Here is a 23712-nt window from a genome sequence, read left to right as displayed (position 1 = left end):
CACTCCAGGTGGGAGCCTCGCTGAGGCTGGAGGAAGCCTCCAGAAGGTGACTAATACACTGCCTCTGGCTGCCGATTGTAGGCAGTGGGAAGTGGACAGGCAAAGTTTGAATGCTATTTTCCAGAGCTCCGTGAACTTCAAGCCTCAGTTGATGGTCACGTGGTTGTGTGGTGGGGGCAGACTGTTTATCTGATGAACGGAGGGAGTCAGCCAGCCCAGAGGATGACACAGGCCACTTTGTCTATACCACTACTTGCCCTCCATTCAGGCAGGGCACAGGTCATTATGAAGCCCTTGCCAGTGGGTTCTCTGGAATCTTGGTGATAGGGGCATGAGATGCCCCTTGGACACTGCTTCCCCCACCCATGAATATGTCACAGATGGGAGTGTAGTTTATGACATGATGCTTAAAATTAGACAGTTCGGAGTCTCAGGGTATCACTTTTAGCACCCTCAATGGGACACAGTGGTCTGTTTCAGGAGCATAGTGGCACAATTTAGCACTTGTGTGAGCCTCCTCTGATTAAAACATTACAGGCTCCCTCCCACCCCAACCTCTGATTGACTCCACACACAGAGGGTGGTTCTGGGTCCTAGTCAGGCACTGGGGGTCCGCTGTTCGTATTCAGCTTAGCCTCTCCCATGGCTGAAGAGCTGTGAAGTTCACGGTGGAAGGTCTCCAACAGGGGAGTTTTTGCTGCCCTTGTGATCCAGAGGGCATGATGAGCTATCCATCCATCTGCCAGTTCTTGTTTCCTGGTATGTGTATAATGTAGAATTAGAAGCACATTAAAAAATAGCCTTATTACTAGCAACTCTGCCTCTAATTCCACTTTGCCTTTATTTTATTCTTTATGCATGCATGCTAAGTCCCTTTAGTCATATCTGACTCTTTTTGACTCTATGGATTGTAGCCTGCCCAGCTTCTCTGTCTTTAGGATTTCCCAGACAAGAATACTGGGGTGGGCTGCCATTTCCTTCTCCTGACCCAGGGATCGAAACTTCATCTCTTACATCGGCAGGCAAGTTCTTTACCAATTGCACCACCTGGGAAGTCCCTTTATTCTTTATAACATTATGCAATGGGGGCTTCTCAGCTGGTGCTAGTGGTCAAGAACCTGTGTGCCAATGCAGGAGACATGAGAGATACGAGTTCGATCCCTGGGTCAGAAAGATCCCCTGGAGGAGGGCATGGCAACCCACTCCGTTATTCTTGCCTGGAGAATCCCATGGACAGAGGAACTTGGCGGTCTATAGCTCATAGGGTCACAAAGAGTCAGACACAACTGAAGCAACTTATCATTATGCAAATCTGATCATGTCCAGACTCAACTCTTAAAAATGCTTTCCAGAACCTACTGGATAAGATCCAAATCTCTAGGTGTGGTGGGCAAGTCCTTTCAAGAAAGCCTGTCCAATCTCATGAACACGTTTTGCAGAGGACAATTTTGGCACTCACAAAACGGCCACCCTAATTTCTTGCTGGCAAACCTTTTAGAAATTTTATTTACTGGTTCAGCGTTGTCCTTTCATATATTCAGAGAAGGTGGTCTCTTCACAGCCGAAAGAGCTATATTACTATGATGGCTGTTCAGCCAAGCCATTCCTCTTGCCACAGGGGATTTACGTGCAGGGTTCTGGACCCAGTGTGACATGGTGGGTATTCAGCAGGGAGTTGGCTGGGGCACTTCCAGGAAAGATTTTATGCCTCTGGACATTATTATTTTTTTAATTTTAATTTTTTTTTTTTTTTGGCTGTGCTAGGTCTTTGTTGCTGTAAGCAAGCTTTCTCTAGCTGCAGCAAGCTGGAGCTACGCTTCTTTGAAGTGCATGGGTTTCTCACTGCAGTGCCTTCTCTTGTGGAGCACAGGCTCTAAGGAAGCGGGCTCAGTAGTTGCAACTCGAGGACTTAGTTGTTCCTCAGCATGTGGGATCTGCCCGGACCAGGGATTGAACCTGTGTCCCCTGCACTGGCATGTGGATTCTTAACCATTGGACCACCAGGGAAGCCCTCTGGACACTGTTGAGGATGCAGTATCTACCACTGAGGTGGGCAACCAAAGTCTATGATGCTGAGTCTTGACATACTGAGGATGGGACCAGCTGGAAAAAAGCTGGTCCTTGATGATACTATAAAGCCACTACATTAACTGAGAGCTCTTTTCTCTGGGAAACTTTTAAACTCAGAACCTTTTGTTTCTTTTGTTTTTTTTTGTTTACCCAGCATCATCTTTTATGATTCACCTTTCCTTCTACTTAAAGCCTGTGGTGGTCTCTCTCACACCTTCATGTTCTCCCGTCAATTCTCAGAAGTCCAGAGGTCCCAGGCTCTAACTTCCCTGCTCTGGATCTTCAGGGGAGGGTTTGGATTTTAACAGAGATTCCAAAGCTATAGCTTTCTTTTGGAGACTCCTGAAGGGCCAGGCCAAGTTTAGCCCTGCTCTGAGGGACCTTTTGGGAAGAAATATAATTCTCATGAACTTAAGTTATTTTTATTACAATTATGTGCAAATGCAGCTAACTATGAACCCTCATGCTTCAGGACTTAAACAGTCATAAACCCAAAACTAAGCTGCAATAAATACAAGCACAAGTAGAAAGATAAATTAAAATACAAGTAATTTGATGTGATGGGGGCTTCCCTGGTAGCTCAGATGGTAAAGAATCCACCTGCAATGCAAGAGACCCTGGTTGAATTCCTGGGTTGGGAAGATCCCCTGGAGATGGGAACAGCTACCCACTCTAGTATCTTTCCTGGAGAATTCCATGGGCAGAGGAGCCTGGTGGACTACAGCCTATGGGGTTGCAAAGAGTCAGAAGCGACTGAGCGACTAAGCACAGCATAGAAATATGATGTGATGAACGGTGTTTTTCTGAAATGAAGTTGCTGTTGGCAACATGAACACGTACAGGTACTGCCTAACTGGTTCTTTTGCAGCTGACATGATATTCCACTGTGTGCCCAGCATGACTCAGTTCTCCCCCGACTTGTGTCTATTCAAATAACTAAGAAATTTTTTGTCAGTACATGCCCCCTGGACTTCATTTGGTAAACGCAACCCAGACAATTAGAGAAGTGCTAACTTGACCATCAGCAGGTAAACACACAACAGGAATGCAGGTACTAACACGCAGGGCCCTAGATCAGTTACGTAGTATCCAGAACATGCTTAAAACACTTTCCCCAAAATTACCAATGAGACGAAAACATGGGATTTAATAATCTTCACAGACAATTCATGGGATCTCAGTTTGAGAAACACTATCCTACAGCTGACCTTGACTTCCAGTATGACCTTGAGCAAATTGTTAGCCATTGTTCAATCTCTGCACGCTGTTTGTGCACAAACGAGAATAATTTGGGCCCCAAGAATAGAAACATTCTTGGGAGATGAAGAAAGTTATAGAGAAGTTAATGTCCCAGGGTCTTCAAGGGCGATAAAGGAAGGGGTGAGGGTTTATGACAGATCCCTATAGTTGAACCAATAATGATGGGTGAGACACTCCAGTCCAATTTTGACTTTGCTGTCAAAAGCACTTGGGTTTGAACTCTAGATCTGCCAGTTGCCATGTGTATGTCTGTGGGCAAGTTCCTGACTTCTCAGATCCTGTTTCGGCCCCTGTAAAACTGGAAGTATCTCAAAATACCACATCACAGAGCTGCAGTGAGGGCCAAGAGAGATGATTCTGGCAGGTGCTGAAGGCAGAGCCTGGCACCTACCTAGCAAGGCTCAGGAATCAGCTCTTATCAGGAAAAGGCCAGGGGTTGCCGAGAATGCCACAGGCTTTGGCAAAGGATGATAGCAAAGAGAAAGATTCTAAGATTCTGTCTATAAATAAAAATATTTCTGCTATGTGACTGTGAGGATATTTCGCCCTAATGAGCCTGCAACCCTGAGCTTGGGCTCAGCCTTTGTCTTTTCTCCTCCTTGGCTGCCTCTCCAGAGCTCGGCCCCGCCGGGTTCCGCGCCCGGGCTTGAAACTCCTTCCCTCCAGGCTTTCACAATTATTCTAGTGTTGGTCACCTGTGCGGCGAGCGCCCTCCCGTGGTTTTCCTGTTCATTGCTGGGACCATGGGGTCCACAGAAGACTGAAGTAAGGTGCGGTTTCCAAGGCCGGCAGGACTCCGGCGGCTCCTGCCTTTGCCTAGCTTTGCCGCTCTGGGAGCCACTCAGCACCTCCCTCCTGGCCCCCGCCCCGGCCGCTCTCGGAAGAGAGAGGCGGAGGAATCTAGAAAGACTGGGTGAGAAGCCGCACCTCACCACAGATCTAAGGCAAGTTACAACCTCTCCGGGTCTGGTTGCCTTTTTATGAAGCGCTCTGCCCCATGCACCTCAGAGGCCCCGAGGGGACTACCAAGTGATCGGTGAAGACGCAGGGAGAGTGCCTAGCATGTGTTTTTCTGTAGGATCTTACCATTTGCGCAGGGCATTCCTAGCTGGGGGTCTGGTCGGGAGAGACCCCAAATGGAGGAGGGCGAGAGAAAGGTGTTAACTCCTCCCTCCTCCCCCGCAGCCATTACTCCGCGCTGTGTATCCATGTTGCCAGAAACCACATACCTCACATCTAATCATGCCATGCGGTGTTCCAGCTCAGAAGCCCAACGCCCTGCCTCCTCACCTTCAGAGTAAATCAAACTGCTTCTGAGATTACCCACCTCACTCTGCCTCCCTGGATTTACACGGGCAGATTCTGTCTTCCAGTCACAGCTGCATTTTCACATAACCCACTTTTACGTCTCTCTGCTATTGTTCCCTCAGCCTCTTTGGCCAGGGATGGCCTGGACTCGTTTCTGCAGATCTTTGTCTGATTTAAAACCCACTTCAAGCTCCAGCTCATCCATGATGTTGTCCTTGATCTTACCTCCTCCAGAACTCAGGAGGACTGGCCTGCCCCTCTCCTGGGTTCCCACAGCCCCTTCCAGCTCTGACTATAGCACGGGTCAGGGTGTCTTCTGTGATTCTGTACATATACAAGCACACACACACATATATATATATAAATACATATTTTACACATGTATATACTTGCCTGGCTCCCCTTCTAGACTGTAAATGCCCAGAGGATGCAGAGGGGGTTGTATTCCTCAATGTATCCTTCGCAGTTCTTACTGTCAGAACCCTGCCCTGCACAAACCTTTCATAACTGTAGGATGAATTGGCGGGTGGGACTCAGGGACCCAAGTGACCCATAAGAAAAGACACAGATGGAGATTCTGTTAGTGGGGTTTTGATGGTTGTCTCCATCAGTGGAGCCTGTATGCCATCCCACATTATCATCTCAGCAGACCCCGGGATCGGGTACTTAATGTCATCTTTCTGATGAGGAGACTGAGAGGCTGTAGGACTCAGCCAGAGGAGCTAGATGGCAGATGGCGGATGGCAGTTTCGATCCTTGCTTCTCAGCAGCAAAGCCTGGCTCTCTCTCCTTCCCTTTTGGTACTTTGCTTCCTCTCACGTGAGACCTTGTCACTGTTCCCTCCTGGCTCCACTCCCTCCAGGCCTAATCGGGCCCCTTTGGCTTCGGGGAGCATATTTTATAGGTCAAGAATCAGAGTACATGTTGACTGACGTTGCTGTTTATACTTCAAAGATGACCGGTCAGAATATCTGAAAGTGGGCTTGTTCTTGAAAACTTGAGTGTGCCTATAGAGCCTGGGTGCTTCTTATGCTTTGGTGTAACTGGCAGGAGCCACTCACCGTATAATACTTTGGGGGTAGCCAACTAGGATGCTGGTATTCTTGTTCTCCCCAGAAGGGAAGAGAGAATTCCTGAGGGAAGGAAATGAATTGCTAGGGACCCAGAAGGAGGCCTCGGAAGGACCACTGTTAATCTCTTCTCCCACCTCCTGTCCGTTTGTCCTCCTGGATTCTCCCCGCTCAGCAGGACCTAATGCCTGTTGCCTCTCAGCCTCAGGCTGCTGCTGCTGCTTTCTCCCTCACTGCCTCGCGGCCTCCCTTCGCCTCCCTTTGTCTGGGGTCTTTGTCTGTGGTCCCTGCGGTCCACAGTCCTCGGCCTCCCCTCCCTTTTTCCCTGGCCTGGCTGCTCCCTCCCTCTCTGCGGGGGCTGGGAGGCTCGGCGAGGGGAGCGGGCTGCGTTGCCATGGTCACATCGAAGCCGGCCGCAGCTGGCCCGGGCAGCTGCTCCTGGGGCTCCGGATGGGCGGACAAAGCCAGGCGGCCTTGGCAGCCCCAGAGCCGGAACCCCAAAGCCCTGAGACGGGGGGGACTGCAACCCAGGAGAACCTTGAGCTGGAGGTGAGAGGGAGGAAGCCAGAGCCCAACCGGGAGGGCAGGAGGGGGACTGCCGCTGGGCCCTCCCCTCTCAGGGAGGGACCGGGTGGTCCAGGCTGGAGGTGTGGTGGGAGGAGGGGAGTGCAGCCGAGCCCACGGGGTGGGGAGGAGGGAAAGGATGGGGAACAGAGTTGGGGCCGAGGTGTGGCAGATGGGCTAGGGCTAGGCTGTTTCCAAGGGGAGTTCTGGGACCCTCGTGCCCTGACACCCGGAGGCAGATTCGCTTCAACCTTTGGAATTGGGGCCCCTGTCCCCCTAGTCTGTCCCTTAGTTTTCCCTTCCCATTTCAGCCCCTTACTCTTCTCTTCTCCCAGGTCCCTTCCTTTCAATCCCTATGCTTCGGTCTTCCTCTTCTCCCATCTCTGGATTCCAGCCGCCTCTTTTCCCCTTGGTGTTTGTATCTGCTCCCCTTTTGAGGAGGAGATACTCTTCTCTGTCCTCCTCTCTGAGCATCCCTCCCACCCTTTCCTGCCTCCACTCCAGTTCTCTCGCTTGCCCAGCCCTTCTCCCCAAACTCTGGTCTTCCCATCTTCTGCTGAGCGCCCTCTGTCTTCATTCTCCCTTTCTCTCTCCGATCCCCAGTTCCCCTCTACCGCAGCCTAGTTTATCCCCTGCTCTCAGAGCTCTCTTGCCGTGGCCTCGTCTCTCTCCATCCCCCAGGCTGCCCACAGCTGAGCTCTGTCCCATCTTCCTCCCTGTGCTACATCATCTCTTCTTCCTCCTCTCAGGCCTCAGTTTCCCAAGTGGACTTGGTGGCATCAAGGCCTGTCTCACACTCCGGGCCTTCTCCACCCCCTCACCCTGCCCCCCCACCCCCCAGAGGATTCTCTCCCCAGCTGCTGACCCAGCCTGCTTGTCCCAGAGGCAGCTGCCTCTCCCAGGAAGGGGACAGCAACTTGTGTGGAGGGCCCATCCTCTCTCTCACTGGTCCTGCTGGGCTTCCCTGTAGTGGCCTGGTGGTCTGCAGGCTGGAGCTGCTCTCTCCTACGTGCCTCGCCTCACATTTTCCTCAGCTGTTCCTTCTCTTTCCTGGGCAGCAGGAAGCCATTGGCTTGAAGGGGAGGGAAGCCCGGAATGGAAGGACGTGGAGGGAGGAGGGGTAGAGGGTCCTCTGGGGGCTCAGGAGGACATGGGGGCCTACTGGAGTTGGGAGTGAATCGGGAGATGTGGGCGGGCTCTGGGGACCACCGACCGCTGTGTGGATACACTAGGTGTGTGGATACACTCAGTCCTGGGTACTACTCTGGGGGCCCGGATGGCAGGGACTTCCCTCTCTGGCCCCTGAGAGTCTCGGCTCAGAGCCTTGCATTCCAGCCGGCTCCAGCCCCCTCTCCGCTGTCACTTGACTCCACTGGGCCCCAGTCCTGCATCCCTCCCACTCCTCTAGCTCTGGGCTGGGATGAGGTGGGCATCACCAACTAGGAATGTCTCCTGGGGACAAGAGGGAGCAAGGGTTTCAGGAGTCTATGGTTTCTTTGACTCTCTGCAGTGGACTCCTCGGTCTGGCACCGCCATGCCACCTGGCCAGGGTCAGCGTGCGCCTGGGGTGTGGAATGTCCCACTGGGGTGTGAGGGGCTGTGACTCCTTCCCTGAGGGATCTGGCGGCAGCTCAGCCCGGCTGCCCGCCCGGGGCTTCCCGGGAACAACAGCCCCGGGAAGGAGGGGCCGAGAGTCCACCCAGGTGAGGTTACTCGGGAAACCTTGGCCCCACCCCCGGCGGGCCCCACCCCCGGCCCGGCCTCTCCGGGCCCAGATTCCCCTGCGGCCGACTCTGGAGGGGGAAGGTACGCCGGGGAACCCTGGGGCTTTGGTGGGAGGGGACAGAGAGGCAATTCTACGGGGCGGTCTGTTAGTGAGTCCCTTAGCAGTTGGGGTTCCCGAAGGTTTGTGGGTTGACCCGGGGTTGGAGTACGTGCCCATGTGTGCCTTCACCTCTCCCAAGGGCCCATCTCTTCCTGGTAGTGCCCTTGTGTACTTATCCAGGACGTCGTGTTTCTTTCTTGGGACTGTTGTCTGGGTCTGCACGTAGGGTGAGTTTCTGTCTACTTGCTCTGAGGTGCAATGGGGCAGAGATCTGCAGTGGCGTGAGGCCCTACCCTACCCTGCAGGTGATTGGCAGGTGTGGGGGGTGGAGAGAGGTGGTGGGCCCCCGGTAGCCCCTGAGCGGGGTGGAACACCTCCCCGCACAGCTCTTCTGTCCTGCCCACCTCATCCAGCAGCTCTCTGCTCTTTCTCTCACTGGATCTGTTTACTCAGTCTCTTGGCACCCAGCTTCTCGGTACCGCTCCTTTTTGACTGTGTGATTTTCTCTTTGCCTCCCTGTCCTCCTCCTCACCCCCGCTGCTCACCTGTCCAGGCCCGTCCTTGCCAGCGATCAGACCCTCTGACCCAGGGTCAGAGCTGCCTGGGCCTGAGGGGGCCCTATCCTGAGGAGGACGCTGAGGCTTTGAGCAGGTAGCCAGGGGAAACAGGGCCTCGGAGTCTGGACGCTAGGGTCCTTGAGAGAGACTGGGAAGGGCCTTGCTGGCTTGTGGGGAGGAGCTGGAAGGTGGAAGTCGAGGAACGGGCTGGGAGAGGTGGAGCTGGTCCTCAGGCTGGGCTGGCGTGTATAGGACCGGAGACTCAGAGCGGTCAGAGAGAAGCCGAGGCTGGTAATGTGAAAAGAGTAGGTCTAGGAGGCCAGGTTGGACAGGTGAGCCCCTCTCCCTTCCCCCATTCAAACTCCGGCGCGGCGCCGGGCCTGTGGGAACGCGCTCCTTCCCTCTGCCCTGGGGCTGCTCCCCTTCACCTCCCTCTCTAGGAACTGAGCCCAGAAAAGGGGGGTGGGTGGGTGGAAGGGGGGGGCCATCCCGTCGTGGGGGCAGGGAGTGTGGGAGGCCCTGAGCGGTCCACAGCTGGCCCTCCTTGCGGCGATCCTCCTTTGTGGGGCTCCAGGGGCTGGGCCGTGGGCGGGTGGAGGGAGGTGGGCGCGCCGAGCTGGTTACCTGGGGGAGGCCGCGGCGCGCGGGGGAATGCGGGTGGGCGTGGCGGGGCGGAGGGGAGCGCGGGGCCGGGAGGGCGGCGCCGGGCGTGGGAGCGGCGGGCGGGGACTGTCCGGCCCGGGCGGGGGAAGGGAGGGCCGCGGCCCGGGCGCGCGGAGAGCCGGCGGAGCGGGGGAGCGGGGAGGGGGAGGCGGCGCCTGGGCTCGAGCCGCCCCAGCCCTGGCTCCTCTCCCCGGAACAGGCCCCCGACAGCTGCTCGCGGGAGCCGCCTCCCGACACCCGAGCCCCGCCGGCGCCTCGCGCTCCCGGCTCTTGGCTCCCTCTGCCTCCCCCTCCCCGCGCCCCGCCGCCGCCGCCGCCGCCGAGGAGGCCCCGCTTCGGGGTCGGACGCCCGGGTCTGCGGCGAAGAGCGATGAGAGGTAGGGAGAGCGGCGGGAGGACCCCAGCGGGGTGGAGGGGCGAGGGCGGCGGCCCGGGACTCCGGGGGCGCGCGGTGGCCCAAGGATGAGGGCATGGCCGGGAAGCAGGACGTTCCCTGGCTGGACTTGGTCGTCCAGCGTTGCTAAGTCAGTCCCTGCCCGCCTCCCCAGCGCTCTGGCTTACTGCCTGAAAATGCGGGCAGGGGGGACACCCCTGACCTCCGAGAAAGTGTGCTCCAGTCTTGAGGAAGGACCCCCTAACTCAGTCTGGAAGGAACTGCACCCCAGGAAAACAGGTGTCCCCACCCCCACCCCCCATCATCTCCAAGCTTTCTGGAGAAGTGGGCCTGTTCTCCCACTGGGCCAGTCTCTGCGGGCACCTACTCACTGTTAAGCCTGCTCACCCAGCCAGCTCCCAGTTGGGCAGCCTGGCCTCAGCCCAGCAGAGAGAGGGCCTGACACCCTGACCTGCCAGCGACAGGCGCTCATTCACGCTGGATGGTCAGTTGGTTCTGCCAGGAGATACTGTCATTGCCCAGTGAGCACCATCCTCAGTGTCCCTCCCCTACTCTGGTCTCCTAAGTGGGGAGGGAAACCAGGGGTTAGCTCTGTGTCTGGCCCTCCTTTCCAGCCTTCACCCTACAGGTCCCCTGCTGGGTGGACATTCCTTTCCAGCACTTCCACCCCCAGCCAGACTCACTGTTGCTGATGGCACATAGGCGTGCCTGGAATTGAGTGGTACAGTGAAGACAGGTGAAAGCTGAGCCTATGGGAACGTAGAGAAATGGCTTTTTCTTATTGTCACTCTAGCCACCCAAGTTTCCTTCTGTTCCCCAGTCTCTTGACTTCCTTATGGTCACCTTGAGTATTAGTGGGTAGGCTCCAGTTCTCTTGGGATCCTGTGCCCAAGGACCCGAGTGTGTGTGTCTCACACTGTCCTCTGATCATAGGAACGTGTCCATCATGTCAGGTTCACAGGGGTCGGAGGATGGCTAGTCACTAAGTGGACTTGTAAGAATGCAGAGGTGTGGATGGAGCTGATGTGTGCACAAGTGTCTGTGTTTGCCCTGCGGTTGGGGGGGATGTCTGTGTGTGTAATGGATTTATGAGACTGTCTCTGAAAGTCTATGAGACAGAGTTTTGTGTATGTGTGTGCGTGTACCCTACATCTAACCCCGGTGTTTACATCTGGCTCTATAAGTTTGAGTGACCACGTGTGTATATGTGTGTGTGTGTATACAGAGCTCTGTGGGTATTGTCTGCAGTGGGGGTTGGGAGAAGAGGGTGATGGGCTTGCAGCAGAGTGTTCCAGCCCTTGGCTTGTAATTGGTTGTGACGGGGTTGGGAAAGGTCTTCTGGGCCTGTCCTTGGTGCTTCTGACCCAGTGGAGAGAAGTGGGGTGACAGGGTGTCAGAGAACAGATTGCCCCAGACGCCTCTGTGCATTTCTCTGCTTGGCTCTGTGCCCTGCGCTTCGAAGCCTGCTCTGTTTACCTCTTGCTTTGTGTTTCTCGCCCTGTCTCCCCCTGCCTTCTTTCCTCTGTCTTTGTATCTCTGCCCCAGGCTCCTCTTGCTTGCTCCGTCTGGCTGCGATGACTCATCTGGGGTAGGCATGAAGGTTACTCAGGGGAACAAGGGCCCCGCTGTTCCCTGGGGAGGTGGGGGGTGGAGAACAGCACCCAGGAACGCCAGGCTGCCTGCCTGGGGCTCCGGCAGTCTGCTCTGGGTGTCGGCTCCCCGACCCTCAAGGGACCAGGTGTGATGCTTCTGGTTCCAGCTCTCCTTTGATAACTGGGTCCCCCCACAACTCAGTAGCCCCTCAGCTGCTGCTGCAGCGGAGCTGTGGGGTCTCAGCTGCCTCTTACATTCCTGCCCTAGAGCATTGTGGGAGCAGCTGGAGGAGGACAAAGGGATGGGGGAGTGTCCCCCCACTCCTCCTACCTCCTGGGGTGACCTGGCTTCCCTGTCTTTAGAACCGCCCTCATCTCCAAGGCAACTCAGCCTTTCCCTCTGCCCTGGGCTCTTCCTTCTGAGGCAGCCCTCTTCAGAAACTGGGAACTGGGGGAATAGGATGTCAAGATCTTAGGAAGGGAAAGCAGAGCAGGTAGAGGGGATAGGAGGCTTGGGGTCTGATGGCAGAGAGGGTAAAGGTCGGAGGGGTGGCGCTAGGAGTCCCAAAGAATTCCACAGCCTGGAGAACTGAGTGCTGACCTCTGCTGGGAAGAAGACAGGTCAAGATAGTTTGGTCTGGCTCTGGGCCTGGGACTGAGGCTGGGGAGGGTAGGTACCTGGGTTCATAAGGAGTTGTAGTTGAAATGGTTTTCAGGGGTGGGGTGGGACAAGCTGCCTGGGGCCCAGTGAGGAAGAGCTAGGATCCTTGAGCTGTAACAGGCACAGGTCACCTGGGGATTGTATTAAAATGCAGATTCTGATTGTGTGGGTCTGAGAGTCTGCATTTCGCCCAAGCACCCAGATGTTGCTGAAGCTGCTGGGTCAGGGGCCAGCAGGGCTGTGGCGGGCACTGAGATTGGGAGATGCTGGGGTCCCCCACTTGTTTGAGAATTCTGGTCTCCTAAGTGGGGAGGGAAACCAGGGTTTAGCGCTGTGTCTGGCACACGGGGAGCATTCTAAAAATACCGCTGATGCTGTTAAACAGCGACTGTTGTGGTCATCTTGCTGCAGTTATCCCCAGAGCAGCCCATTCTGTGTCTCTCGGGTTGTTGGCTGTGAGCCAGTCTCCCTGATTGCCCTTACACTAACCTCCCCTCCGCTTATGTCTCTTGCAGAGATGCTGCCCCCGCCCCCATAGGCCCAAGGGATCTGGAGCAATGGCCCCAGGGGCCCTTTCATTTCTACTGCTGCTGCTCTTGGTGGCAACTGGAGATGCTGACATGAAGGGACATTTTGACCCTGGTGAGGAGACTGGCTGTTGGGTCCCTGATGGATGGGGCTTGGGAGACTGAGTTGGTGGCCTTGACCTTCCATACGCCTGTGTTCACCCAGCCAAGTGCCGCTATGCGCTGGGCATGCAGGACCGGACCATCCCAGATGGTGACATCTCTGCCTCCAGCTCCTGGTCAGACTCCACTGCCGCTCGCCACAGCAGGTACCTGGCACACCTGGGGCTGTCCCAGAGGGAAACCCCTGGGGCTGCTGCTTGTGCTTCCAGCCCTCTGACCAAGTCAAGAGGCTTCTGAGAGGGCCAATGCCAATGGCAAACCACCCTCCCCCCCTTAGTTTGAAGTGTCTGGGTCGGGATTAAATACTGGAGACAGAGGCAGACCTAGGGCCAGGCATCCCCTGTGACCTCCTGCCCCCTCCCAGGCTTGAAAGCAGCGACGGAGATGGCGCCTGGTGCCCTGCAGGGCCGGTGTTCCCCAAGGAGGAGGAGTATCTCCAGGTGGACCTGCGGCGGCTGCACCTTGTGGCGCTGGTGGGCACCCAGGGACGGCACGCGGGGGGCCTGGGCAAGGAGTTTTCTCCCAGCTACCGACTGCGTTACTCCCGGGACGGCCACCGCTGGATGGACTGGAGGGACCGCTGGGGCCAGGAGGTGAGGCTGGCGGGGATAGCTCCGGAAGGCTGGGTCCCCTCTGTGCCCCAGCTGTGCGCTATACGCTAATGACTCTGCAGTGTGTGCCCTCTAGCCTGGGCATCTCCCCTGAGCTCCATCAAGTGCTGCAAACCTGACCACTTCCCACCTAGATGTGTAATAGGCTTCTCAAACTTACCATAAACTTCTCAGGCTGAACTTGATCCCCATTCCCACCCCAAACCTGCTCCGCCCCCAGCATTCTCCAACTCAGGAAATGGTACCACTGTAAGCTAAGATGCTATCCCCGATTCCTCTTTTCTTCCCATCTCCTACTTTAAAGCATCAGCAAGGCAAGTCTGTTCTGCCTCCATGATATTTCCTGAAATCTACTCATTTCTTAGCACCTCCATCTCTACTGCCCCAGGCCAGGCCCCACCATCCCCTGCTTAGACGAATGCAGTAGTCTCCAGACGGCTCTCCTTGCTTCTTTCTCTCCTGAAGTCATTTTCACCTGGAGGCTACATCCAGGGTGCCTGAGAAAATGCCAAGCAGATGCGTCATGCCTGGCTCGCTCCCTCTGCTGGCTTTCCTCCCCGCCAGCACAAAAGCTGAGCTCCCTCCTGGGTGCAGAAGCTCAGCCCAGGCTGGCTCTTGTCCACACCCCTTAGTCCTCTCCCTGTTCATACAGGCCATGCTGGTTTTCTTGCTGTTCCTGGAACACTCTAGGGCTCACCCCACAGTCTCAAGACACCTTCACTTGCCAGTCTCTGTGCCTGGAAAGCTCTCCCTCCCCAGCTGTGCCCAGGCTTTCCTCCTTCCATTCAGTTCTCCCCCAAGATATCACCTCCTGAGAGCCTTTTTCAACTCCCCACTTCCTGCTGCCTCTTGCTTGTGTAGCTGTCTCTCCTCCTGGACTCTCAGTCCTACAGGGGAGGGATGGATGCTCACCCCTGGAGGCTGTGCCTGGCTGGTGCAGAGTGAGTGCTCAGCCAGTGGCTGCTGAGTGAACAGAGGGATTGGGATGAAGGAAGAGGGAAGCCAGAGCAGGGGTCCAGAGCTGCAAGGGCCTGGGTAGAATCCGGGCACAACAGGATGAGTGGAGCCAGGCAGGGAAGGGATGGGAGAGCTGACGCTGGGAGGTCAGGACAGACCGTCAGGCTGGGAGTGGTGTCAGAGGGCTCTGCTGCAGCCCCTTGTCTTACTGAAGGCCCAGCTGTACTCCACTGCCCCAGATGCTCGGTCCCACCCTTTGTGGGTCTCTCTGTGGGCCACTGTGGGCTGGGCCAGGAAGCCGCTGGTGGCTGGGAAGTTAGATCTGATCTGGAGCCTCCTTCTCCCATCTATCCCATGTCCCGGCCCACAGGTGATCTTAGGTAATGAGGATCCTGGGGGAGTGGTGCTGAAGGACCTTGGGCCCCCCATGGTGGCCCGACTGGTTCGCTTCTATCCCCGGGCAGACCGGGTCATGAGCGTGTGTCTGCGGGTGGAGCTCTATGGCTGCCTCTGGAAGGGTGAGTGTTCAGACCCCGAGGATTCATTCCTGTCCTGGGGATGGGGGAGCAGGGATGGGGAAACGAGGTGTCCAGGATCCTCTCTCCTGTTGGGAAGCTGTCCCTATGAGTGAGGAAGGGACAGGCAAGCATTGCCTCTGCCATGCCAGTGGCCTGTGGCAGCACTTGAGAGAGGGGTCTGAAACCCACCCAGGCCTGACACGGGTGGGGGAGGGAGGCTAGATGCTCTGTGCCCCTAACGCCCCTCCTACCCCCACCCCAGATGGACTCCTGTCTTACACAGCCCCTGTGGGGCAGACGATGTACTTATCTGAGGCCGTGCACCTCAACGACTCCACCTACGATGGATATACCACGCACACTGTTGGCGGGTGAAAGAAGCGGGCCCCGCAGGACACGGAGCCTGGGGTGGGAGGGTGGACGGGGTGGGTGGGGCAGGGGTTTGGTTAGCTGTCTGGGCAGGGAGAGGGCGGAACTGCAGAGAGGGATGGCTTGGGTGGGGCCTCCAGGGACAGAACCAGGATTGAGGGGTAGCAGGGTGACCACTAGCTCATGTGATACTTGGTGCAAATTAGGAAAAGGCGAAGACACTTAGCTCCATTGTAAATTGTCACAGTAAATACACACATCGTGGGTTGAGCAGTGTCCCTTAGAGGCGGAGCCTTCGTGTAGCATGTGACTGCAAGGTGCTCCACCCCGCCCTCCTCGCGGGGTGTGGAGAAGAGAGAGCTGTGTGAGCTTGGGACGGGGTCGGGGGTTGCTGGGCCAGGCTAGCCAGACCACTGGGGGGCAGGGTTGTAGGGCACCCAGACAGGTGACACTTTCTTCTCTTCCAATCTCTTCTTCCTTGGCCCCCTGCCCGCCAGGCTGCAGTACGGAGGGCTGGGCCAACTGGCAGACGGTGTGGTGGGGCTGGATGACTTTAGGAAGAGCCAGGAGCTACGAGTCTGGCCGGGCTACGACTATGTGGGCTGGAGCAACCACAGCTTCCCCAGTGGCTACGTGGAGATGGAGTTTGAGTTTGACCGGCTGAGGGCCTTCCAGGCCATGCAGGTGGGTGCAGCCAGCTCCCAGGGTAGGCTCTGAGACCACGCTGGGTTCCCTGGGGTGCCTGCTTGGGCTCGCCTTGCCTGAGGGCCTTCCAGGCCATGCAGGTGGGTGCAGCCAGCTCCTAGGAAGGGCTCTGAGACCAGGCTGGGTGCCCCGGGGTGCTCGCTCGGGCTCTCCTGGCCTTGACCTTGTGTCCCTCCTCCCTTTCCCCCAGGTCCACTGTAACAACATGCACACGCTGGGAGCCCGCCTGCCCGGTGGGGTGGAGTGTCGCTTCAAGAGGGGCCCGGCCATGGCCTGGGAGGGGGAGCCCGTGCGCCATGCTCTGGGGGGCAGCCTGGGGGATCCCAGAGCCCGGACCGTGTCAGTGCCCCTGGGCGGCCGCATGGGCCGCTTCCTGCAATGCCGCTTCCTCTTTGCGGGGCCCTGGCTACTCTTCAGCGAAATCTCCTTCATTTCCGGTAAGCCCCTGGTCTCTGCCCAGTTCCAGGCCCCTGGGATTGCTAACCTGTAGTGACCCCAAATAGTCATTCTTGGCACCAGCTTCTCCCCACAATCCAGCAACTAAAAGGTTAACACCTACCACGGCCACAACCCTCCAGGATCCTATCCTACTCTCCTTCCCAGTGGGCTGCTGCTACACTGAGTATCAGCCCTGCAGCCTGTTTAGTTGTTCAGTCGTGTCTGACTCTTTTGAGACCCCATGGACTGCAGCCCACCAGGCTCCTCCGTCCATGGGATTTCCCAGGCAAGAATACTGGAGTGGGTTGCCATTCCCTTCTCCAGTGGTTCTTCCTGACCCAGGGATCAAACCCTGGTCTCCTGCATGGCAGGTGGATTCTTTACTGCTGAGGCACCAGGGAAGCCCTGCTCCCGCTTCTAACCAAACAGCAGGTCATTCCTTGGCTCTCGTGCATGTGGGCCTCCCTTTGGTTGCCCCCTTACTGACTCCCTCTTTTTTCTCCCTTCTCCCCAGATGTTGTGAATGACTCCTCCCTGGCTTTGGGCGGCACCTTCCCACCAGCCCCCTGGTGGCCACCCGGCCCCCCTCCCACAAACTTCAGCAGCTTGGGTGAGCCGCCCTCGGGCCCCCTTAAAGGCGTGTGGGTCCTGTGCCACCAGTCGTCCCTGGGGCCCCCGCAGCATGGGTGGGGGTTTCTCCGGTGGTCCTGACCCTTGTGCTCCCCCCGCCAGAGCTGGAGCCGAGGGGCCAGCAGCCTGTGGCCAAGGCCGAGGGGAGCCCGACTGCCATCCTCATCGGCTGCCTGGTGGCCATCATCCTGCTGCTGCTGCTCATCATTGCCCTCATGCTATGGCGGCTGCACTGGCGCCGGCTTCTCAGCAAGGTGGGCAGTGGGGGGATGGGTGGGATGCGGGGGCAGATAGTGGGACTCCCGTAGGGGTTCGGGGTCCAGCAGGGACCACAGAGTGCAGTCGGATGAGAATAATTAGAGGGAGGCTTAGTAAGGAACCCACGTCGAGAGACATGGGCAGGGGGTATGTAAATCAGAAGTAGTGCAGTTCCTAGGGCCTGCTCACCGCAGTGCTGCCTCCATCCCTGGGCCTGTGGGTGAGAGGAAGAGGCAGTGACCGGAACCCAGGAGGAATCTAGGAGGAGTGTGGAGAGGGCGCCTGAGACGGGCATCTGACATAGGTGCCAGGAGGCAGCTCACCTGGGTCCATCCCTTGGGGCGAGGCTGGGAGGCTAAACACCCTGACCTCACTTCCTGCCTATTCTCCAAACTCCTGCTGGGGCCCCTCTCTGGCCAACCCAGACCCAGCCCGCTGATGGGGCCCACACATCAACCTCTTGGGGCAGAAGCCCAGTGGGAAAAGGTGGCGAGTGGAGCTAGAGGGGCGACTGGAAGAAGTGGGGCACACCCCCACCCCTGCCCACATCTTCTGGGTGAGAGTCCAGTGGTGGTGATAACGTGTTAAAGTTGATAGTTGTGAACTGGTAGGATTTGGGTTGGAACCCCACTGTGGGACTTAAATGCACCAAAGCCTGTTTCTTTGCCGGTGAGATGGAGTAATAGTAGACACGATACAGGCCTGTAGTGAGGACTGAAGGAGGGCACAAGGGTAGCGCAATTAACAAACAGCTGAGCAGTGGCTGCGCTTAACGTTTCCTGTTCCCCACGACAAGGCCGAGCGTAGGGTATTAGAAGAGGAGCTGACAGTTCACCTCTCTGTCCCCGGGGATACCATCCTCATCAATAACCGCCCAGGCCCCCGCGAGCCACCCCCTTATCAGGAGCCGCGGCCTCGTGGGAATCCCCCCCACTCTGCTCCTGGTGTCCCCAACAGCTCTGGTAAGACCTGCCTTTCCCCAGTCCCACCTCCATCCTCTGCCTGTCTTCCTAGTGTATCCTTTCCTCTCTCCTTTACCGTTCCTTTCTTTTCCTTTCCCAGTTTCAACTCATTTTCTTATTTCTGTGTCCCTGGCCCCAGCCCTCTACGTTACTCATGTCCCTACCGTATAATTTCCCTCTGGAATTTCCCACAGTTCCCAGCGCTCTCATCCTGTTACTGCATCCCCCACGCACCCCAGTCTCTTCTCGTTGTGTCTTTCTGGCTCCTCTCCTCTCCTCGACTCCCCATGTTCATTCTGTCCGTCTATCTGTATTTATATATCCATTCTGTCATTTTTCCATCTGTTTGTCCATCCATCCATATATACTCATGCATCCATTCGTCCATCCATCATCCGTTCATTAACCATTCATCATCTGTTTGTTCTTTTATCATCTATCCATGCACTCACTCTCCATCCATCCACATATATTCATCCATCCATCTACCCATCCACCCATCATCTAACATCCATCCATCACCTATCCGTCCATCCATCACCTATCCGTCCAGTTATCCAGCACTCTCCAGATCCTTGTTTTACACCGTCTCTCATAGTATATTCAGTCTCATCAGCCCTAGTCTTGCCCTGTTCTGTGTCTCCCTGTCTGTCTAGCCTTGAGTCTCATCCCTCCCCCTTGTCTCCCCCCGCCCGCCCTCTGTCTAGCCTTGAGTCTCACCCCTTCCCCGTGTTTCCCCCCCTCCTTCTCCCGACAGCGTTGCTGCTCTCCAATCCAGCCTACCGTCTCCTTCTGGCCACTTACGCCCGCCCCCCTCGAGGCCCGGGCCCCCCCACACCCGCCTGGGCCAAACCCACCAACACCCAGGGTAAGCCCCTCACCCCTAGGCTCTGCCAGGCTCCTGGTACCTCTACTGGGGCAGGGAAAGTCCTCAGACCTTGCTCTCCCTCCTCTCCCGACTGTGGCCTCTTCTGCTCTCCTGAGCTCCCAAGGAGGAAGCTTTTATGCCCATAGCGCTCTTCTGCTGCTGCTTGCTCCTTTTTAAGGCCGCCCCCTTGAGCTGAGGAGTAGAAAGCTCCCTGGTTCTCAGCTCGGTTCCCCTCCTCCTGTCACACCCATCTCTTGAGCTCCCAGAGCCAGAGAGGAGGATGCAGCGGTGGCTCCAGGCTCTCTGTAACCCCTCCTTCACTCTGCCCTCTCTAGAGCTGCAAGGAGGCCCTCTCCCCCACGTGTCCTCTCTCTGCTCACGCCCCCTCCCTTCCGTCTGCTCCTCCTCTCCCCTGTGTTGCCTTCTTGTCGCCCCTTCCCCAGGGCTAAGCGGGGACAGCTCTGCTTCCTCTCCTGTCTGTAGACTCCGTGTTGTGCAGGCTGGGAGGCACTGTTCTCTCCCTCCATGTGCCCCTGTCTCTCCTTGTCTCTGAGCTTGGTGTGTTGGGCCAGGGAGGGGTTGGGTAACCATGGCAGAGAGGATGAAAGGATGCAAGCAGTGGGTAGCCCAGTAACATGAATGGCAGTGGCCGGCGGTGAGTGGGACAAGGGTTTGGAAAATGGAGAGTCACCAGATGGCTGGGACCATCCTTCTAGTGGTGGGTAGAGGAATTCCATTTTCAGCCAAGACTTTTTCATGGTCCTGGACTGTGCTAGGATCCCTAGAGAACATGAGTTCATGACCTTCTTTGCTTATCCATTTCCACTGCCTTGAAAGCTCTGTAGCAGCTCTTATCCCATGCCAGCGCCTCCTCTGTTTTGAGGCTGCTGGGTAGAATACCAGGAAGTGGAGGGTAGACCCCGTCTCTCACCTACCTGGGAGGCGGGGGATGAGGCCTCTGGGCGGTGGGGGATGTGGAGAACCTTGCCCCTCAGGGGCTGTTTTTGATGCCTCTTTCTGTCTTCTTTCCCTCACCCCTCCAGCCTGCAGTGGGGACTATATGGAGCCTGAGAAGCCAGGTGCCCCGCTTCTGCCCCCACCTCCCCAGAACAGCGTCCCCCATTATGCCGAGGCTGACATTGTCACCCTGCAGGGCGTCACCGGGGGCAACACCTATGCTGTGCCTGCGCTGCCCCCAGGGGCGGCTGGGGATGGGCCCCCCAGAGTGGATTTCCCTCGGTCGAGGCTCCGCTTCAAGGAGAAGCTTGGCGAGGGCCAGTTTGGGGAGGTAAGTAGGATTCCTCTCCAGCCGTCTGCAGTGTCTGCCTCTCTCTGGGGCTGCATGCCACAGCCAGGCCTCCCCTTGGCCAGGAGCCTGTCCTCGGTGGCTATGTTGTCCCAGTGGGCCCTGTCACCTTGGTGAACCTCGAGGCTCCTAGCAAATCGCCTTCTTCCTCTAGGTGCACCTGTGTGAGGTAGAGAGCCCTCAGGATCTAGTCAGTCTTGACTTCCCCCTCAATGTGCGCAAGGGACACCCTTTATTGGTAGCGGTCAAGATCCTACGGCCAGATGCCACCAAGAACGCCAGGTGAGGACCAGGGATGGCGTCTGGAAGGTAAAGAGTGAGAAGTGATCAAGAAGAAACCTGGAACAGTGGGGAGAGTGGCTGGGAGCTAGTGAGCAGGGGTGCAGGGTGCTAGTTTAGAAACTGCAGGGCAGCCCCTCGCTGTCCTGCCACCTTCTCCCTGCTTCTCCAGGAATGACTTCCTGAAGGAGGTGAAGATCATGTCGAGGCTGAAGGACCCAAACATCATCCGGCTGCTGGGCGTGTGTGTGCAGGACGACCCGCTCTGCATGATAACCGATTACATGGAGAACGGCGACCTCAACCAGTTCCTCAGTGCCCACCAGCTAGAGGACAAGGCGACGGAGGGGGCCGGGGACGGGGAGGCGGCCCAGGGGCCCACCATCAGGTACACACATAAGGGGGTCTCATCTGCTCCCCTCGCCCCAGCTCAGCAGGAAAGGGGAAGCACGGGGTGGGCAGGCAGGTAAGGTTCCAGGAGGGGGCCTGGGATGAGACACACGTGGCCATGTTCATCTGGAACTTGAGGGGCAGGAAGGCGGGAGATGATGAGTGAGGGTGGTGCAGGTCAGGAACTGCCCTGTGCGCTCTCTCCCCCACTCTCTCTCTGCCCCTGAGTGCAGGCTGGGGAGCATAATAAACATGGTGCCTCTTTGGGGTCGGGTGAGCATAGAGAAAGGTTGAGTGGACCTCCACCTGGACTTTCCATCTCTGCCCCAGGAGGAGGGAGAACCCAATCCTGGGAAGCGGGCTCTCCTTCATCTCCCAGCAATCTGTGAGGTGGGCATGAGTCTAGGGCTGCCCCATGACCCTCTGTTGTCGGCTCCCGTACCCAGCTACCCGATGCTGCTGCATGTGGCGGCCCAGATCGCCTCGGGCATGCGCTATCTGGCCACACTCAACTTTGTGCATCGGGACTTGGCCACGAGGAACTGCCTGGTTGGGGAAAATTTCACCATCAAAATCGCCGACTTTGGCATGAGCCGGAACCTCTACGCTGGGGACTATTACCGTGTGCAGGGCCGGGCGGTGCTGCCTATCCGCTGGATGGCCTGGGAGTGCATCCTCATGGTGAGAGGCCCCTAGAGAGGCAGGCAGGGAGGGGAGGCTGGGGCAGCACTGACTGCCACTCGGAGCTCTGGGAACTCGTTCAGTCCACCTGCCTTCCCTGGACTGCAGTCTTCCTCATCACTAAGATGAAAGTTTGGGCTAATGTTCTATAAGGTCTCAAGGGACTTGAGGAAGCAAGGAGTTATGGTGTGATGGGAAGCAGTCCAGGAGCCAAGATCGAGTGTGAGAGATGGAGTCAGGGTAGCAGAGAGAAAGGAAGATAAAGAAGCTAGAGACAGACTGGGAATCAGGACCAGAAAATGGAAAGAAAGATGGATAGAAACAGGAAGAGGTGAGGCGAGGACTGGAGCAGCAGAAGGAAGGCAAAGCCAGAGGAGAGGAGTGGGCTTGGTGGGAAAGAGGCCCAGCTAAGGAGGGTGGAGTGTCGGGGGCGGGAGGGAGGGAGTGTGGTGGGTGGTGATGCTGAGTGGACATGGGGTCCCAGTGGGGAGAGCAGGAGGGTCTCTGTTGTCTGATGGCTTTCTCTGCCTCTGTTGGTTTACCACACACCAGGGGAAGTTCACGACCGCCAGTGACGTGTGGGCCTTTGGGGTCACCTTGTGGGAGGTGCTGATGCTCTGCAGGGCCCAGCCCTTTGGACAGCTTACCGATGAGCAAGTCATCGAGAATGCAGGGGAGTTCTTCCGGGACCAGGGCCGGCAGGTGAGAGCAGAGGGGAGGGAAGATGGGTCTGAGGGGCTGGGAGGCCCAGAGCCTGTCATCTTAGGGACTAAAGACCATTTGCCTGCCTTTCATCCATGCTGCCACAATGCAGGTGTACCTGTCCCGGCCCCCGGCCTGCCCGCTGAGCCTGTATGACCTGATGCTCCGGTGCTGGAGCCGGGAGCCTGAGCAGCGACCACCGTTTTCCCAGTTGCATCGGTTCCTGGCAGAAGATGCGGTCAACACAGTGTGACTCACAACACCCAGCCACCCTCCTCGGGGAGGATTCAGGGGAGGCCAGTGCACTAAACAAGAGGAGCTTACGGCACCCCCACTCCATTCCCCCTCCCGACCTCCCTTCACCTCTGAGAGGCAGTGTGGCCGAAGGTGGGCTGGCCCTGCCAGGGAGCTGATGCCCTCCCTTCCCCGGACATGCTCTCATGCCTCCTTCCTGCTCCTCTCCTAGAAGCCCCTGCCGCCCACCCAGCTGGCCCTGTGGATGGGATCCTCTCTGACCTCCTTGAGCCATCCCTTGGGGGAGGCTGGGAGAAGATATAGGGCAGACACTGGACCTGGCCCACTGGCGCACCTGGGCCCCACTGGACAACACTGGTACCTGGAGAGAAGGCTGCTGCCCCCAGCCTCTCTCTCTCCGTCACACACTGGACCCCACTGGCTGAGAATCTGGGAAGTGAGGAGGACAAGAAAGAGAGAAGGGGGTTCCCTTGTATCTCCTCCTGGAATTGCCCTCAGCTTTGGCCTTTCCCTCCTCCATTCTCTGAAACACTGGACTTGGGGGTGATCCCTACCCCCACCCTTCCGCCTCCCCACCTCCCACCTGCCGTGTTGTAGCTAGAACTTCTCCAAGCCTGTATGTTTCTGTGGAATAAGTATTGGGATTAGGGGGGAAACTGCAATGGCCTGTGGCCCTGGGGTTGGACATCTCTATCGTAGCTGCCACGTTGGTTTTTCTATAATCACTGGGGTTTGTACATTTTTGGGGGGGAGAGACACAGATTTTTACACTAATATATGGATCTAGCTCAATGCTATTTTAATCCCCTGCACTAGGCAGGTAATAATAAAGGTTGAGTTTTCCACAGCTGCGAGTGGGCTTCTTGGGGTTTCGTCAAAATCTGCCTCCTGCTCCCCCACAACCCATTTCCTTTCTTCCTTCCCCCCTTTTTTCCTTCTTCTCCCTATTCCATTTCCTAACATGTTTTGCCCAGCAGAGTGTTCTGTTTCTGCATAAGTCAGACCCTTGCCTGTAGGACCTCAGGTCCCACATGAATACGGAGGTCTGCAGGAGGCCTAGAGGCAGGCCTGACCCATGGACCCCTTTGGCAGTCTGGAGAGGTCTACTGATTCTTCCTCAGAATTATGTT

The 23712-nt window shown here is 57.0% G+C and overlaps 1 protein-coding gene across 22 annotated transcripts; it reads left to right on the top strand.

The window, feature by feature from the left end:
• Positions 1 to 6108: 6108 nt before the first annotated feature.
• DDR1 (discoidin domain receptor tyrosine kinase 1) lies at positions 6109 to 23429 on the top strand. 22 transcript variants are annotated; one of them, XM_069564302.1, is made up of 20 exons: positions 6149 to 6257; positions 7783 to 7975; positions 9517 to 9694; positions 12480 to 12606; positions 12697 to 12799; positions 13018 to 13246; positions 14592 to 14739; positions 15002 to 15110; positions 15606 to 15792; positions 16004 to 16250; positions 16766 to 16861; positions 16984 to 17135; positions 17936 to 18101; positions 18859 to 18969; positions 20013 to 20257; positions 20430 to 20557; positions 20727 to 20942; positions 21391 to 21625; positions 22178 to 22327; positions 22440 to 23429. In XM_069564302.1, exons 4-20 carry the CDS (start codon positions 12522 to 12524, stop codon positions 22578 to 22580), a joined length of 2748 nt encoding a protein of 915 aa, XP_069420403.1. In that variant the 5' UTR covers positions 6149 to 6257; positions 7783 to 7975; positions 9517 to 9694; positions 12480 to 12521; the 3' UTR covers positions 22581 to 23429. The 22 variants fall into 22 exon arrangements, with proteins under 22 accessions (XP_069420402.1, XP_069420411.1, XP_069420394.1 ...); XM_069564299.1 differs by lacking the exons at positions 6149 to 6257; positions 7783 to 7975 and adding exons at positions 8040 to 8078; positions 8237 to 8324; XM_069564298.1 differs by lacking the exons at positions 6149 to 6257; positions 7783 to 7975 and adding exons at positions 8055 to 8078; positions 8651 to 8748.
• Positions 23430 to 23712: the final 283 nt, after the last annotated feature.

Source organism: Ovis canadensis, chromosome 20, assembly GCF_042477335.2.
Source record: "Ovis canadensis isolate MfBH-ARS-UI-01 breed Bighorn chromosome 20, ARS-UI_OviCan_v2, whole genome shotgun sequence".
NCBI classification, from domain to species: Eukaryota; Metazoa; Chordata; class Mammalia; order Artiodactyla; family Bovidae; genus Ovis; species Ovis canadensis.
The sequence above is the reverse complement of the archived record's forward strand: the minus strand, read 5'-3'. Positions and strand labels throughout refer to the sequence as shown.

Excerpts from the sequence above, each read along its gene's own strand:
- DDR1 (XM_069564291.1), top strand. The coding sequence starts at position 7,847 with ATGTCCCACTGGGGTGTGAGGGGCTGTGACTCCTTCCCTGAGGGATCT. Across the intron at positions 15,793-16,003 it reads GGGCCTTCCAGGCCATGCAG|GTCCACTGTAACAACATGCA; the intron begins GTGGGTGCAGCC and ends CCTTTCCCCCAG. Across the intron at positions 20,258-20,429 it reads GCGAGGGCCAGTTTGGGGAG|GTGCACCTGTGTGAGGTAGA; the intron begins GTAAGTAGGATT and ends TTCTTCCTCTAG.